Here is a 16,164-nt window from a genome sequence, read left to right as displayed (position 1 = left end):
TAATCTGTAGTAATGGCATGATTGTAGATGAGCTGTGGCAGGGGGAGGAGATAATAATGAATGTGAATGACTTCCCAAATGATGGCCTCTAATTCCACTGGCGGGTAGGAAATTGGGTACTTTGCTGAGTGAGCAGGATAAAAAGCATATGGACCACTTTTTAAGTATGGTACATCGATATTATTTTAAATTAACACATATTTAGTGAAAGATAAAGCATATATAAAGCCTTAGTCTTCTAACTCTTACATTGTTCTTGTGAACTTTTCTCTAGGTTATTAGTCATTGTCTTAGGTGGAAGATAAGGAACTGGTCCCCAGGTAGACAGAGCTCGTTTGCTGGTGTCAAACTGTTGAGTGAAAAATTCCTGCAGCTTCATTCCTATTTTTATCAGGTCTGGTGTAGTTGATCTTGATATCATTACTTGGAAAATATCCCACTTCAGATCTCCATGGACAAAAATTTCACTAGAGCATAAAACAGAATCTTTTATCATATATATTACATAAGACAGTTTAAAAGCACAAGAAAAAGTCTCTTCCCCACCAGTTTTTCATTCATATTAATTGTATGATATAAAATCACTGTGCAGGAAAAATGGTTTGTGTTTTCTCACTGGATGATAGAAAATATGTTGAGTAGTCATGTAAAGTACTGAAAAAGTAATATTTTACTAAATACCTTTTATCGGTCATGCTTGAATCCAGTGTGTTATACAGATTTACTTTCCATTCATCCTGAAGCTTGAGATCAGCATTACTGAAGATACCCATGAGAATACTTGAGCCCATGTAATCAACACGAGCTTCAGTAGAACCCATAGTAATCTGAATTTTGTGACTGGGTTGCTGATTTGGATGTTCAGAAATATGAGCTAAAATAGAAACAATAATTAATTTTCACAGAAATGCCTCATGGGAAAAAACTCATCAAAATCAATTTTCAAATACTTTTCTTCAACATATTGTTCAGTTGTAAAATTTCAACATACCAACCATCTCCAAAGCATTGACATCTATAGTCCCTCCAACTACTCCTCCTTTAGAATCTAACTGTGATCTTCCTAGACCAACAGACATGCTTATCTCTCGATCTCGATTACTTCCTACTGACAGACGGCCCTGGCTCTTCAAACCACTAGTTGTCCAGCTATAAAAAAGAAAAAGTGTTATTAATTAGACATATGGCTTCCCGTGTCAATGAATTAAAACAGGAGTTAGATGATTTCAAAAAAGTTGGGCAATGAAACAATACATTTCTTATAAAAACTATGGTAAACATTTGAATATTAACATTAATGATGAAGCTTTCTTCTTAACTAGAAAATTATGCTATTTTCCTTATCATTTTCTATCTTTTTAGAACACATTTCATGCTGTTTTTATGTTACAATATCTTTAGGATTAAACTATTTTCAGGATAAAGGTATATAATCTTTTATCTACTGTCTTCACTGTCTCAAACATTGCAGCTTTAAAAAAAGGTTTTGAATTGCTTTACTACAATTAGAAAAATTACAACTAATGATTAAATATATTTTCTTTGTATCTGAATAGCTTACGTTGTATTTCCCATTACATTACTCATATTCATTTGAACATTTAATTGCTTCAGGTTGATAGCGAACACGACAAGTGTTTCCCATGGGGTCCCTTGTTGGCTTGCCGCTTTGTTCGATTTGTTAAAAGGAGTTGATGTTTTCGAAAGTGAATCTAAAAATAGAAAATCAAATGTACATTCACATAGATGCTCAGCCAATTACAAAGCAAAAACTACCCATCACTATAATCCAGAGAGTAAAATAATGATATTCTTGTGTTAAAACCTAACATTTACTAGCTGTCATATTGCCTCCAAAATATTAATAGTTACCATTTACTGAACGGTCAGTAAGGGTTGCCAGCCTTACTTCTTGAAAGCTCATAGTTCTGTATGAGCTCCATCTTATATGAGGAGATTCTGGTGTGCATGGGATATAGCAGCACAGATCGTTTATCACCCTAGGATTTTCTTACCAAAGGAGAAAATCATAAGTTGCTGCTGCCAAGAAGAGAACTTGGAAGGTAGGTACCATTCTGAAATGCAGAGGCTGGCTGGGGTGCCTGTCTTCTGTGTTCTTATGGACTTAGTATACATCCTGAGTCCTGCATTGGCTCATTATACTCTAATCTTACCTTGGGACATGAACTACATCATTCATTTTATATACTTAGACACAAGTAGAGCCTTGAGCACATAAGAGTTAAAAAAAAATAGTGGCTGAATAAAAGAATGACTGAAAGACTGAAAGACTGAAAGAATGCAAAGATTAACTTTTTCAATATGGAGTTTACAACACTGTAGGTCTGTTTTACTTCCTGTGGTGCATGCTAACATTATGCTTATTCCTCTCTCCCTATCCCTTTTCAAAGCGACTAGCCATCCAGCTGTCTCTTCTGCTAGCAAATACTGTGAAGTGCTTTGTCTGTTGTTTGGTTTGGGGTTCCTCCCTCAACCCCGCATCTCCATAAAAACCTGCAAGAGAGTAACTTCCTGCAGTTGGGGCAGAAGTCTGGGAGTAACTAATTAAGATTTTTATCTTGGGGTCACTGGAGGGCTACTGATAACAAGGAGAGCAGTGTTACCTCTTTGGGGAACTGAAGAATCAGACACACTTCTTGACCTTATGGAAGCTGGGGATTTTAGGCTCTGTGCTGCTGTCCCTGGTGACATGGTGCTGTTTGTCATATGCTCATTGAACACATTAGGTGACTGAGGCATGTGGGTGAAAGAGGCTGACTGACTAGGCTGCTCCCAGGTCCTGCAGTAAGCTTTCCTTGAAGATTCGGGGGAAAGGTGTTGGCTTACACCTTCAATGGAATCAGGTGTCCCTGGGCCAGATGCTAACAGAAAAGTAGATAGCAAAAACAAAATTAACAGGGTAATATCATCATGTTATAAAATAAGGAATTTCACCACTCCACCATTTCTAATCACATTTTATATTCCTTCCAGTTCTCTGACAACTGTATGATGTACATTTTGCAAAGTACATTCCAGCATGTTATTTTTTTAAATTCTCACAGAAACTCCATGAGATGGGTAGGACAGGCACTCCGTCCCATATTACAGATGAGGGAGTAGACCCAGACCCAGATTTCTGATATTTTCTACTGTATCATGCTAACTCTGTCTTTCACTTACGCAGTGTAATACTACAACAATATCTAAGTCCAAGAGAAAAAACGCAATATGATAGCATGTCCCCAATATATTCTATTTTCCATGTTTAACCATGATTAACTTGGTTAAATGTATTTCTGTGTTTCCAGATTTTACAAAGATTACAGGGTAATCATTACAGAATAAAAATCAGCTGAACTTAACCCCTGAGAGTGCAAGTATTTTGTGACCTCCAGTGCTAGTGCATTCCCAGTGGTTATTTGCACATTAAAGGGGCTCCACTAACATTTGCTGAATGAGTGAAAGAATTGCAGGGTACAACTTACCAAGTAAGACAAAGTTTGTGTTATCAATCATGGATCTTGTTACTATTGTAATCAAAATGAAAAGCAGCCTAAGTATAATTTATAATTACATAAACAAGCTTACTTGGCAAATTTATAGTTTGGTCTCCAAGGAACAGGCGTCTTGCAATACTCCTCCTATACCAAGCTCTTGGAAATGCTAGAATTTCACTGAGGCGGCGCATGTCATATTTAAAGGAAGCAGACCCTATATCACAAACAGCTGATACATAAATAAAGTTTGTTAGAACACATTTCCAAAACCTTTAATATTTTCACATGGTAGGTAATAATAGGACATGATATTACACAACTGAATTATAATTCTATTACAATTCATGAAATACCAAAATAAGTTACATAGTATGATTAGTAAGTGATAATGTGTTCCTTCCACAAATGATAAAAATAGCACATTCTGCACTGTTAGTTCCATTTTTAAGGTGAGGGCAAACTGGAATTCTATTATCAAGTGATGATATTGTGAAATTCTCAGGATCTAAAGATCGGTCTTACAAACAGCTTCCAGCTTTAACATAGAGCTCTTCTCAAATATGGGAAATGAATCATCAGGATGAGCTAGAATACAAACTTCCTCAAAAGTAGCTGCAAACCAAATAACTGTATGGCAAAAACTACTATTTTCCTTTTAGACAGAAAGCGGCCACTTGTCAATCTGAAAGCACTCTCATGGCTGTCTCCCGGGGTTCTGCTCTGAGCACACTGCTGCTTTTGCTTCACGTGCCTTCTATTCCTCCACCATAGCTTCTGTTGCATTTACATGCCAACATCTCCCAAACCTGAAGTGTCCGTTTCAGTCTGAGCCCATAACCACACAGCCCATTAGCCAATTGCCTACCAGACCCTTTAACCTCAAGGTCGTATAGGCCATTTCCTTCTTTATTTTCTAAGTTAATGACCTCACTGTCCCTTCAGTCACCTAAGCTAAAAGTTTGAGGCATCCCTGTCTCCTCTACTGCTCCTCATACAACTTGTCCTTAAGCTTGTGGATTCTCATATTTCTCTTGAAACCATTCCCTCTACTCTTTTTTTCCTATAACAACTCAGGCCCTCATCCCCTATTGCTTAGTCTGCTTCAACAGCTTCCTCAAGCATCTTTCCACTCCACCACCTCTTTTCATTCAACCATCAAAACTCCCTTCCTAAAACATCAATCTGAAGCATCTTCCTTTTTTTTAAAAATGTAAACAGATTATTTTATAATCCATATATAATTTTGGTTGTTTTTTATGGTAAGAACACTTAACATGAAATCTACCAGCTACAGATTTTTAAACGTACAATACAGTATTGTCATCTTTCGGGACAGTGTTGTCATATCATTTCTTAAAAATTCTAAGGGCTTCTCCCCGCCCAAAGGATCAGAACCCTGTTCTTTAGCCTGGCATATGAGTCCCCCCTACCCCAATCATGTCCTGGGCTATTTTACCAGCTTTACCTCTAGCCAACTCCTCTCTCCCTCTGGCCTCACCTACTGTGTACAACTAACTAAATGTTCAGTTATACCTATGCTTCAGCTTCAGTGAATCAAAGTATGCTCCAAAAGCATACTTTCTGACACTTTTGTACCATTAAATACCATGTTGCTATAGCCAAGGATATTCCTACATAATTTTGAAGATCTGACCCAACATCATCTCCTTTGTGAAGCTTTCTCTGATCACTCATATAAAGCAGAATATGTTTCCTCCTCTTTAAGTAAACCTCCATTATAGGATTTATCACACTGCACTGTAATTTGTCTACTAATAAGACCTTCCCTTATTCATGCCTGCACCTTCAAGCATCTAGCAGAGTTCCTGGCACAAGTTCACTGTAAAATAAAGGCTCAGTATATGTTTGCTGAATGACCAAACATATATTGTGTTGAGTGAGTTAAGTATACTTACTATATCTTTTCAGTTAATAATTTTAAAAATTTTCACTTGCATAGTACTCTGAATTCTTCAAAATGTTCTACATGCATTTAATTTTAAATACTCAAATCACAACGTAAAGAAAATGAGCAAGTGAATCTGTCCATAGTTATGTAACTAGTTATAAAGCTGGCAACACATATGCACACAACTCAAGATCTAATGACACCAAGTAAAAAATTTTCAACACTCATCTCTTTAGTGTTTTAAGAATTTCTAATGAAAAAATCAAACAAAAAATCATAAACTTTACCAATTCATGGTAGAGAAGCGAAGAAGCAGTTTTCAGTGATTCAATTAGGCATATTTTGGCCCTTGGGTGATATTTCCATGTATTTATCTAGCAATCATATTTCTAACATTGATTACCTGGACTGAGATAATACTTGGCTGGACAGTTATTCTTCTCCTTTAAATCAATTTGTCACTGAATGCTTAATATTACTAAATGTATTTAATAATTAAACACGAAAAGGAGGCCCTTATTTAATTCTGGAAAAACAGTATTTTAATTAAAAAACTATAAAATTGAATACCAGATATATTTATTAGTGTAGTGTCCATTTTGCTTGCAGACTTGCTTACAGACTGACTTTCAAAAAATGAGGCACCTCCAGAACGCCTTATCCGAGACAAACTCACTTTTACAAACTCGAGATTTATACTGAGTGAGTCTTTTCGACCAGTGACTGAAGTGGCTTCTTCATCCACATTCCCTTTAAAAAAAAAAAAAAAACAACAAACCAAAAACACATGCGTGTGAACACACACACACCCATATATATATGTATACACACACACACAACTACCTAGTTACATGAAATTATCCAATAGGCTAGAATATGCTATCAAATAACATCACTTAAGTGAGTAAAAATTTAAACAGAATGACCTAATGAGCATTAGGCATTCCTAACAATAATTTTATAGGTTCAAGCCCATAAACATAATAGATGATTTTTACAGTGTCCCTCCAGCAAAAATTAGGATGGACATGGAGTGTGTGTCTTTATTTGTCTAAATAAGTCAAGAGACATTCACTAATATCAACATCCTATGCATTTTTTAGTGGTAAATCTGCACTTTAAAATGCCAGGGGAATTTAAGTTCACTAAATAACGAGTAATAATAGTCTCATTTTAAATTAACAAATGTGATGTACACGCTTTAAAAATTTACTATTTATAAAATATAATTTTTTATACAAATAGACAATGATTTGATGAAACATTTAAAATTTAAGTAACATAAGTAACCTCATATCTGAAGCGACTGCACAGTGTATATCACTTATAAGATACTTGGAGTTTTAAAATTCTTATATAATTGATTTACCTACATTACTTATTTCATATTTCTACTTATTATGTAGAGACAGGATAGATATTATCAAGAAGAAAAGTAAAGTTTCTGATCTCATTTTATATCCATTATTAAAGATAACATTTCTAAAAAGATCAAAGCTTGAAAAGATGCGATAAATTTGAAAAAGATGCAGACATGCTAAGTATACCTAATCCTCCTGATCCAGGTGTAAGGCCAGAAACAGCAGTTTTTTGTTTCCCTGCTCCATATGGATGAAATACATAAAGTGAAAAGTCAGACATGCACGCAGTGAAGCTCAACCCAGATGAACTGCTGCTGGAACTGGTCAGATCTGACTGACTACTACTATGTCGACTTCTGCCAAGAGGGCTGCCTAATCCTGACAAACCTACAGGGAACACAAGAACACCAAAATATTTATAAGCCACAGAAAATTTAAAAAACTGTCACTAATATAGTCTCAAGAAACAAACATGACTTGAAAATAAAGTGAAAATAGTCAAACATTAACCGATCAATAGAGTTAAATCCTTGAAATTAAAATGAGGACTTAGATGTATTTTCCAGTTAATTCATAAACTAAGGCTGAATATTCTGTTCATCTTTGAAATAATTATTTATACATATGACTGGCCAACTCCATGGTTTCCTGTTTCTTTTCTCCTTTGTTCTACAGGGAGCAGGCTGTGGAAGAGGTACAAAACAGCTGGGTTTTAAGCAATGGAGGAGAAGAATGAACTGTAAAAAACCCAAACCATATAGCTGGAGTCCACATTTCCCAGAAACAGTGGAAACAGAGTAAGGTACACAAATAGAGAAAGTTGAGGATCTCCTTCTCTTAGGCAGCTACGTGCCCTCACTGGCAACATCTACCGTGGGTGGACAGACTAATTCCAAATATGCTTTAAACATAAAAAAATATGAGACTGTCTGAATGGAGCTTTATATGATTTGCCAGTGATTCTAAAATACGTATCTCCAGACCAGACTTCTTTTGGATTCACATATTGCAGCTGGTTACTTGACATCCCACTAGAATGGATCACAGACATGTGATCACCGACATGGTAAGACAAAGCTTACCATGTCCAAAACTGAACTGATCTTTTCCCCTAATCTGCTTTTCTTCCAGTATTTCCCATCTCTTTAAGTAACACTTCCATGCAAATAGCTCAGCCAGAAACCTGGGAGCTATCTGTCATCCTTCCCACTTGTAACTTCCTATCATGCAACTTATCACCATATCATTTCTATGTCTAACAACATATACCAAGTATGTCCATTTTCCTCCATCTTACTATTGCTATTCTAGCCTAAACAATGATCAATTCTGGGCTGCTGAAATGGCCAACTTCTCTGCCTGCTTCCTTTCACTCTTGTTCTCCTCCAAGCAACTGCCACACTGCAGCTCGACTAGTGTTCTAGAAGTGTGAATGATAATCACGTCCACTTCCCTGCTTAACCTCTCAGGTGGCTTCCCTGAATGATACGGCTCTTTCCTATCTATATAAATCTTGCTCATGCCAGTATACCCTTTGTTCACCATGCTCCACTTATACTAGTTGTATTCTTTTTATTTTTCAGAGTTGTCAAACTCTTTCCTACTTCATGAATTCTTGTATTCTGTACCTGGAGTGTTTATTCCCCCAACTCTCTGCTTGGCTAACTCATATTTAACCTACTTCATGTTTCCACTTAAAACATGTTTGTTTGCTTATTATCTGTTTCTCCAAATTCAATTTAAGTTCCATATTAGCAGGCACTATGTCTGTTAGCTAAGTTCACTACAGTATATCCAACCCCTAGTACTGACCCAGAACTCAGTAAAGTTCAATAAAGATCCTTTAAAAGAATGGATATTGTCGTAACCTACATTTCTTATACATTTATTCTCATCATCATTCCTTCTTTCATGCTTTATGATGATAGAATAAGAGGTGCTGTTTCATTCGTTAATTTTCTAAAATAAATGTGGACATAAAAATAGCTGCTCATTTTATTTTCCTCTCATTATGTATTTCTAGCATAGTACATATACACTGCTATAATAATTTGTGTTAATAATTTGTGATATTTTGTCATTAAGAAAAAAGTGAATATCCCAACAGAGAAATGGGCATGGGCATATTTATCCCCCTCTGTCAAACAGCCAATAAAGTAACAATATAGATTAAAATAATAAAATCCCGTTTTAGTCAATCATATTAACAATGATTGAAAATAAATTTAAAGCAAAGTGTTGGGAAGAGTACAGTGAACTTGGCGTTCAGATACGTTGTGGTGAAGATGCAGAAATCTTTATAGTCTTACTAGAGCGTAAAATATATCAAACACCTTAAAATGTTTGCACTCTCTGACTTAGGAATTCCACTTTTAAGAATTAATCCTATGGATGTTTAAAAATATTTATATACAGAGATACTCATCTCAATATTATTCACAAAATAAAAACCAAAGAGCCCAGAGAGTTTCAAATATATGATCAAAATGATGTTATATCATACAGTCATTAAAGTTATTTTAGAGATAAATACTTAATAATTTGGGAAAACCTATATTTAAAATTTCTGAAAGTTACATAGCAGAAGAGACCATATTTCAGTCTTTCCTGGGAAAAAGATCATATCTTCACAAAAATGCTAGAGAGTAGGTAGGAACTGATAAAGGGATATTATTATTTTCATTTTTGATACTTTTCTGTTTTCTTTATGTTCTGTAATAAACAATGAGTTAATTTTATAATCAAAAAAATATGTTTTCAAAAACCAGCACTACCGCTCCAACGTGTTGTTGACTACAATACAATTCCAGCAGCAATATTTAGGAGCTAAGTGTAAGACAGTGGGCTATGGCATTAGCAAAAATCTTATTTGTAAAATATCAACTTTTTGTTTTGAAAATTTTCAGAGATTTACACAGCAAAGCAAATGTTTTGCTTTAGCCATTTCTCCACATTGCGGAATTTCCCCTGGGGGCAGAATCACCCCCCCCCCCACTGCTTGAAAACACTGAACATTAGTTCTCTCATCAATTTTCATTCATTCTAGTCTCTCTTTTAAAAAATGGCCAAGAAAATCTTTATTTTTTTGCATTTGTGATCTCTAAATGATTTTTAGGGCAGAAATGACACAGTTTTAATACAGTGAAGTGTGACTATCTCATCAGGAAATCATCAGTTCTGCTTTAAAAACTAAACCTTTCATGAAACAAACATTTGAGGTAGGTAACAAAATTTACCATTAAAAAGTCTTTTTATACACACACACACACACACACACACACACACACAATGTGATATACTTTTAATTCAGTGTGATAAGAAATCCTTGCAAGATAATACTACATCTCTTATTTACCATTTGCAACACTGATTACTTGTAATGTAAAAATATAGCATAAAATCACTCAGAAGTACTTGAACACATTATCACTCATACCTCACAGTGCATGTAATGCGTACGTGAAACCAACAACAAAATGCTATCCCACTGCCATTCCTTTGTAATAAAATACACTCAAAACTTTGATCTACTATAGATTTTTTTCTACAAGTACTCTAATTCTCAAATATTCTCCTTTTCCAAATTTATTTATTTGGCAATATATATTACTGTTAAAATAATATTTGGCTTTATGCCAATTGAATAAAAGAATGTTTCCACACCTGGTATTCCAGTTTTGCTTGCAGAGGTCTTTGTTCCACTCTGAGGAGCATTACCTCCAGGGGATAAAGTCTCTGCAGGATACGTAGCCCCTAAAGTCTCCAGTTCTCCTCGGTTTGAAGAAAACACCAAGTCCAGGGATGGCAGCTTTAGCATGCATTCTACTCTTGACACCGGTAAACAGCTAAACTTGATCTGTGAGGGCTAAAAAGTGCAGAAAGCCAAAACAAAAGTTTCTAGGAGCTAGATGATTAAAAATTTTCCCACTGGACTCCAAAAATTACATTCAGTTTCCATTTCAGTCTACATATACCAAATTTATTATTTGACACTTAAAAGAATTTTGTCTTACTTAAAAGAATTTTGTCTTTAGTGTGTCCTACCTTTTTCAAACAGACACACGATACATTAACCAAAGTATATTAACAAAATGGTATCATTTAAAAAACTCTAAATATTTGAGGAACTATCTCTAAGCAGTAAATATGTAGACATTTAGATAATTCAGAACATTAAAGATGTTTACGTTCATATTGTTCATAATCAAGTATTTTAAAGGAAATGATTTCCTTTTATACTAAAATTTTAAAAGGCTATTGCATTAATAACTGAAGTTTTACAAACTTTCAAGCCCTCACTCATTACATGTTTTCATCAGATCTTCAAAAAAGCTTGTGTAAAAACTCCAGAAGATCAGACTGAAGTTCTTTTGGCCAAATTGCTATTGTAGAAATTAATCTGAACAGATGATCATTAGTGTTTCTTTTTTTTTCTTTTTTTGCAGTACGTGGGCCTCTCACTGTTGTAGCCTCTCCCATTGCGGAGCACAGGCTCCGGACGTGCAGGCTCAGCGGCCATGGCTCACGGGCCCAGCCGCTCCGCGGCATGTGGGATCTTCCCGGGCCGGGGCACGAACCCACGTCCCCTGCATCGGCAGGCGGACTCTCAACCACTGCGCCACCAGGGAGCCCCAACAGCGTTATTTTTTAATTAAGGCAGGTACACTGTTTTTTCAGATATAATACTATTGCACACTTAATAAACTACCATACAGTGTAAACATAACTTTTATATGCACTGAGGAATCAAAAACATGTAACTTGCTTCACTGCAATATTTGCTTTATTGCAGTGGTGGTTTGGAACTGAACCCACAATATCTCTCAGGTATGCCTATACTCCTAAAAGCCTACAGATAGGACTGAATTTTAGAATAAAATACTAAATATATAACTCTTAGAAAAATCTAACAAAGGTACTATTGTGACTTTGTATCTCAATTTCACTTTATATCTGCCCCCAAATGACCATAATGACAAGAAATATAGGCGCCATCATAAAAAATGGCATAGAGTGCTGAAAAAGTTTTAACTTACATATTTTCACATTTGCCACAAAAGTATGAGATCTCAATTTTGAAAACTCAGATATGAACCTCCTCAGCAGACAAGTAAATACACACATAAAGTTGTACATATACTTCCCAAAGGTTCACACAACCTCTAAGCCATCATAGACATACTAAAGGTCCATGAAGCTTAAGAAAACGTTAAAGGGTAGTAATATTGTAAATGTTCAAATAAACTTAAGAAAATTTTTTTTTCTTTAAAACAGAAAGGAATAAATGAAGTATATCACCTGAACTCGTACATAAACCACAACATCTACAGGGAAGGAAGAGTAAGCAGATGTTGAAGATGATACTAGTGATGTTGTTGATTCTTCCATAGGATCTGGTATTTCAAAATGTCCCATATCTTCATCTTGTGAGCTGATAGCTGTTAAAATATTTAGTTTTAAGTGCACTCTTAGGGCAAGGGCAAACTATTTATTAAAAGATCTTTTTCTCTTATGCTAGTACTGAGATCAGGGGTATGAACGCACAGAAAACACTGGCTCTGTAGCCCATCATTCTATACATCTATCCCTATTCAAACCTCTTACTCATTCCTCCAAACTCTGATTCTTCGCTGCTGTACCAAACAACGAACAAAGAAAAAAGTAATTATGCCTTTGCCCTCAAGGAGTTTCCAGTCCAAGAGACACACTAACATAGGACCTAAAAATGTTAATTTTGTCACTAGCTGTGGCCGTGGAAGAATCGTAAAACCCCACCAGGACTAGATGGTCTCTCAAGTTCTTCTTCAGTTCTATAATTCCTTTACATTTATCACTGAATATATAATAGCATTAAGAAATTCTTCTAAGTAATAGGACCCCAAAGTACATGTGATGGGAAAATAAGTATATAAAGAGGACACTCACTTGTATAGTTCCTTTCAACTGGTGTAATTGGGATAGTTTCCAGAGCCTTTTCCAGAAAGTCTAATAGGCAGGGACTAATAACCATTTCTTCTGGCAATGACTGAAGTGCTACCCAGGCATATAACTTGGCTGTTTTTACTCCTCCACTTCCTTTTCCTTTGGCTAGAACATTTAAGGGTGTGAAGTGAATTTAATAGTTTCCATAAAACATACAATAATTTTGTGAGAAATTAGAATTATATGACAGTTTAATCACAGGAAACACCTCTTATTTAAAACCATACAAGAATGCAATAAAAATAGGTTGAAAGAAATCATAAATTAGTGTTAGAATACAAAGATAATCAATGATGTATATAAAAGTACAACAGTTATTCCTATTTGCTCTAGGTAACAAATTTTGGTTCAATTTTTCAAGTTTATACTTTGCTAACTCTCTCATTAGTATTATTTTAGCATTTAATCTCTCATTTAGTATTATTTTGTCCACTTGAGGAATAAGATGTAGACAATTTTGACTAATGATATTCTGTGGCAAGTTGAGGAAAAACATCATTGTTTTTAGGTTTTCCTGTGTTCTTGCTGTTCTTACCTTGTATGCATTTATAATGCCTCCTTACATGGGCTGCATCTCTCTTTCCTTCTACCTGACTAAATATTTCCACATCAGTAGAATGGTTATAATAGCTAACTAATATTTAGCTAACTTTGGCTTAGGTTTCCAACTCCAGCATGTATTAGCTTGTAAAAGTAGGAAAGAAATGCAACTTCTGTGAGCTTTAAATTTCATATATAAAATGGGGACAATATTGATAATATCTGCCTTGCACTTAATGGACATACATGTGTCTTGTCAATTTAAAAGTGATCTAGGGACTTACCCAGTGGCCCACTGGTAAAGAATCTGCCTTCCAACGTAGGGGATATGGCTTCAATCCCTGGTCAGGAAACTAAGATCCCACATGCTGTGGGGCAACTAAGCCCACACACTGCAACTACTGAGCCCGTGTGCCGCAACTACAGAGCACATGCACTCTGGAGCCCACGCGCCACAACTAGAGACAAGCCCATGCCTCGCAACGAGAGATCCCATGTGCCACAACTAAGACCCAACGCAGAGAGCAGAAGCAAGAATAACTACAATCCTGCAGCCTGTGGAACAAAAACCACATTCACAGAAAGACAAGATGAAAAGGCAGAAGGCTATGTACCAGATGAAGGAACAAGACAAAACCCCAGAAAAACAACTAAATGAAGTGGAGACAGGCAACCTTCCAGAAAAAGAATTCAGAATAATGATAGTGAAGATGATTTAGGACCTCAGAAAAAGAATGGAGGCAAAGATCGAGAAGATGCAAGAGATGTTTCAAAAAGACCTAGAAGAATTAAAGAACAAACAAACAGAGGTGAACAATACAATAACTGAAATGAAAACTACACTAGAAGGAATCAATAGGAGAATAACTGAGGCAGAAGAACGGATAAGTGACCTGGAAGATAGAATGGTGGCATTCACTGCTGCAGAACAGAATAAAGAAAAAAGAATGAAAAGAAATGAAGACAGCCTAAGAGACCTCTGGGACAACATTAAACGCAACACCATTCACATTACAGGGGTCCCAGAAGGAGAAGAGAGAGAGAAAGGACCCGAGAAAATATGTGAAGAGATTATAGTCGAAAACTTCCCTAACATGGGAAAGGAAATAGCCACCCAAGTCCAGGAAGCGCAGACAGTCCCATACAGGATAAACCCAAGGAGAAACACGTCGAGACACATAGTAATCAAATTGGCAAAAATTAAAGACAAAGAAAAATTATTAAAAGCAGCAAGGGAAAAACAACAAATAACATACAAGGGAACTCCCATAAGGTTAACAGCTGATTTCTCAGCAGAAACTCTACAAGCCAGAAGGGAGTGGCATGATATACTTAAAGTGATTAAACGGAAAAACCTACAACCAAGATTACTCTACCTGGCAAGGATCTCATTCAGATTCGATGGAGAAATCAAAAGCTTTACAGACAAGCAAAAGCTAAGAGAATTCAGCACCACCAAACCAGCTCTACAACAAATGCTAAAGGAACTACTCTAAGTGGGAAACAAAAGAGAAGAAAGGACCTACAAAAACAAACCCAAAACAATTAGAAAATGGTAGTAGGAACATACATATCAATAATTACCCTAAACCTGAATGGATTAAATGCTCCAACCAAAAGACACAGGCTTGCTGAATGGATACAAAAACAAGACCCATATATATGCTGTCTACAAGAGACCCACTTCAGACCTAGGGACACATTCAGACTGAAAGTGAGGGGATGGAAAAAGATATTCCATGCAAATGGAAATCAAAAGAAAGCTGGAGCAGCAATACTCATATCAGATAAAATAGACTTTAAAATAAAGAATGTTACAAGAGACAAGGAAGGACACTACACAATGATCAGGGTATCAATCCAAGAAGAAGATATAACAATTATATATGCACCCAACATAGGAGCACCTCAATACATAAGGCAACTGATAACAGCTATAAAAGAGGAAATCGACAGTAACACAATAATAGTGGGGGACTTTAACACCTCACTTACACCAATGGACAGATCATCCAAACAGAAAATTAATAAGGAAACCCAAGCTTTAAATGACATGACAGACCAGATAGATTTAATTGATATTTATAGGACATTCCATCCGAAAACAGCAGATTACACTTTCTTCTCAAATGCGCACGGAACATTCTCCAAGACAGATCACATCTTGGGTCACAAATCAAGCCTCAGTAAATTTAAGAAAATTAAAATCATATCAAGCATCTTTTCTGACCACAACGCTATGAGAGTAGAAATGAATTACAGGGAAAAAAATGTAAAAAACACAAACACGTGGAGGCTAAACAATATGTTACTAAATAACCAAGAGATCACTGAAGAAATCAAAGAGGAAATCAAAAAATATCTAGACATAAATGACAATGAAAACACGATGATCCAAAACCTATGGGATGCAGCAAAAGCAGTTCTAAGAGGGAAGTTTATAGCAATACAAGCCTACCTCAAGAAACAAGAAAAATCTCAAACAAACAATCTAACCTTACACCTAAAGGAACTAGAGAAAGAAGAACAAACAAAGCCCAAACTTAGCAGAAGGAAAGAAATCATAAAGATCAGAGCAGAAATCAATGAAATAGAAACAAAGAAAACAATAGCAAAGATCAATAAAACTAAAAGCTGGTTCTTTGAGAAGATAAAATTGATAAACCATTAGCAACATTCATCAAGAAAAAGAGGGAGAGGACTCAATAAAATTAGAAATGAAAAAGAAGTTACAACAGACACCGCAGAAATACAAAGCATCCTAAGAGACTACTACAAGCAACTCTATGCCAATAAAATGGACAACCTGGAAGAAATGGACAAATTCTTAGAAAGGTATAACCTTCCAAGACTGAACCAGGAAGAAACAGAA

General features: G+C 35.7%; 1 protein-coding gene across 1 annotated transcript in view; it reads right to left on the bottom strand.

Moving 5' to 3' along the window:
• Window positions 1-16,164, bottom strand: part of BLTP1 (bridge-like lipid transfer protein family member 1) — a 204,572-nt gene that overhangs the window by 11,659 nt on the left and 176,749 nt on the right. Inside the window, exons 69-79 of the mRNA XM_060013201.1 lie at window positions 12,696-12,857; window positions 12,069-12,208; window positions 10,434-10,635; window positions 6,957-7,157; window positions 5,980-6,159; window positions 3,592-3,729; window positions 2,625-2,882; window positions 1,562-1,712; window positions 992-1,149; window positions 682-874; window positions 250-467 (exon numbers count right to left, since the gene is read on the bottom strand). Of these exons, the coding sequence (XP_059869184.1) occupies window positions 250-467; window positions 682-874; window positions 992-1,149; window positions 1,562-1,712; window positions 2,625-2,882; window positions 3,592-3,729; window positions 5,980-6,159; window positions 6,957-7,157; window positions 10,434-10,635; window positions 12,069-12,208; window positions 12,696-12,857 (2,001 nt within the window). The remainder of the gene's footprint in view (window positions 1-249; window positions 468-681; window positions 875-991; window positions 1,150-1,561; window positions 1,713-2,624; window positions 2,883-3,591; window positions 3,730-5,979; window positions 6,160-6,956; window positions 7,158-10,433; window positions 10,636-12,068; window positions 12,209-12,695; window positions 12,858-16,164) is intronic.

The sequence above is a fragment of the Delphinus delphis genome, chromosome 5, assembly GCF_949987515.2.
Source record: "Delphinus delphis chromosome 5, mDelDel1.2, whole genome shotgun sequence".
In the NCBI taxonomy this organism is placed as follows: Eukaryota; Metazoa; Chordata; class Mammalia; order Artiodactyla; family Delphinidae; genus Delphinus; species Delphinus delphis.
This window is presented reverse-complemented; position numbering and strand designations above follow the sequence as displayed.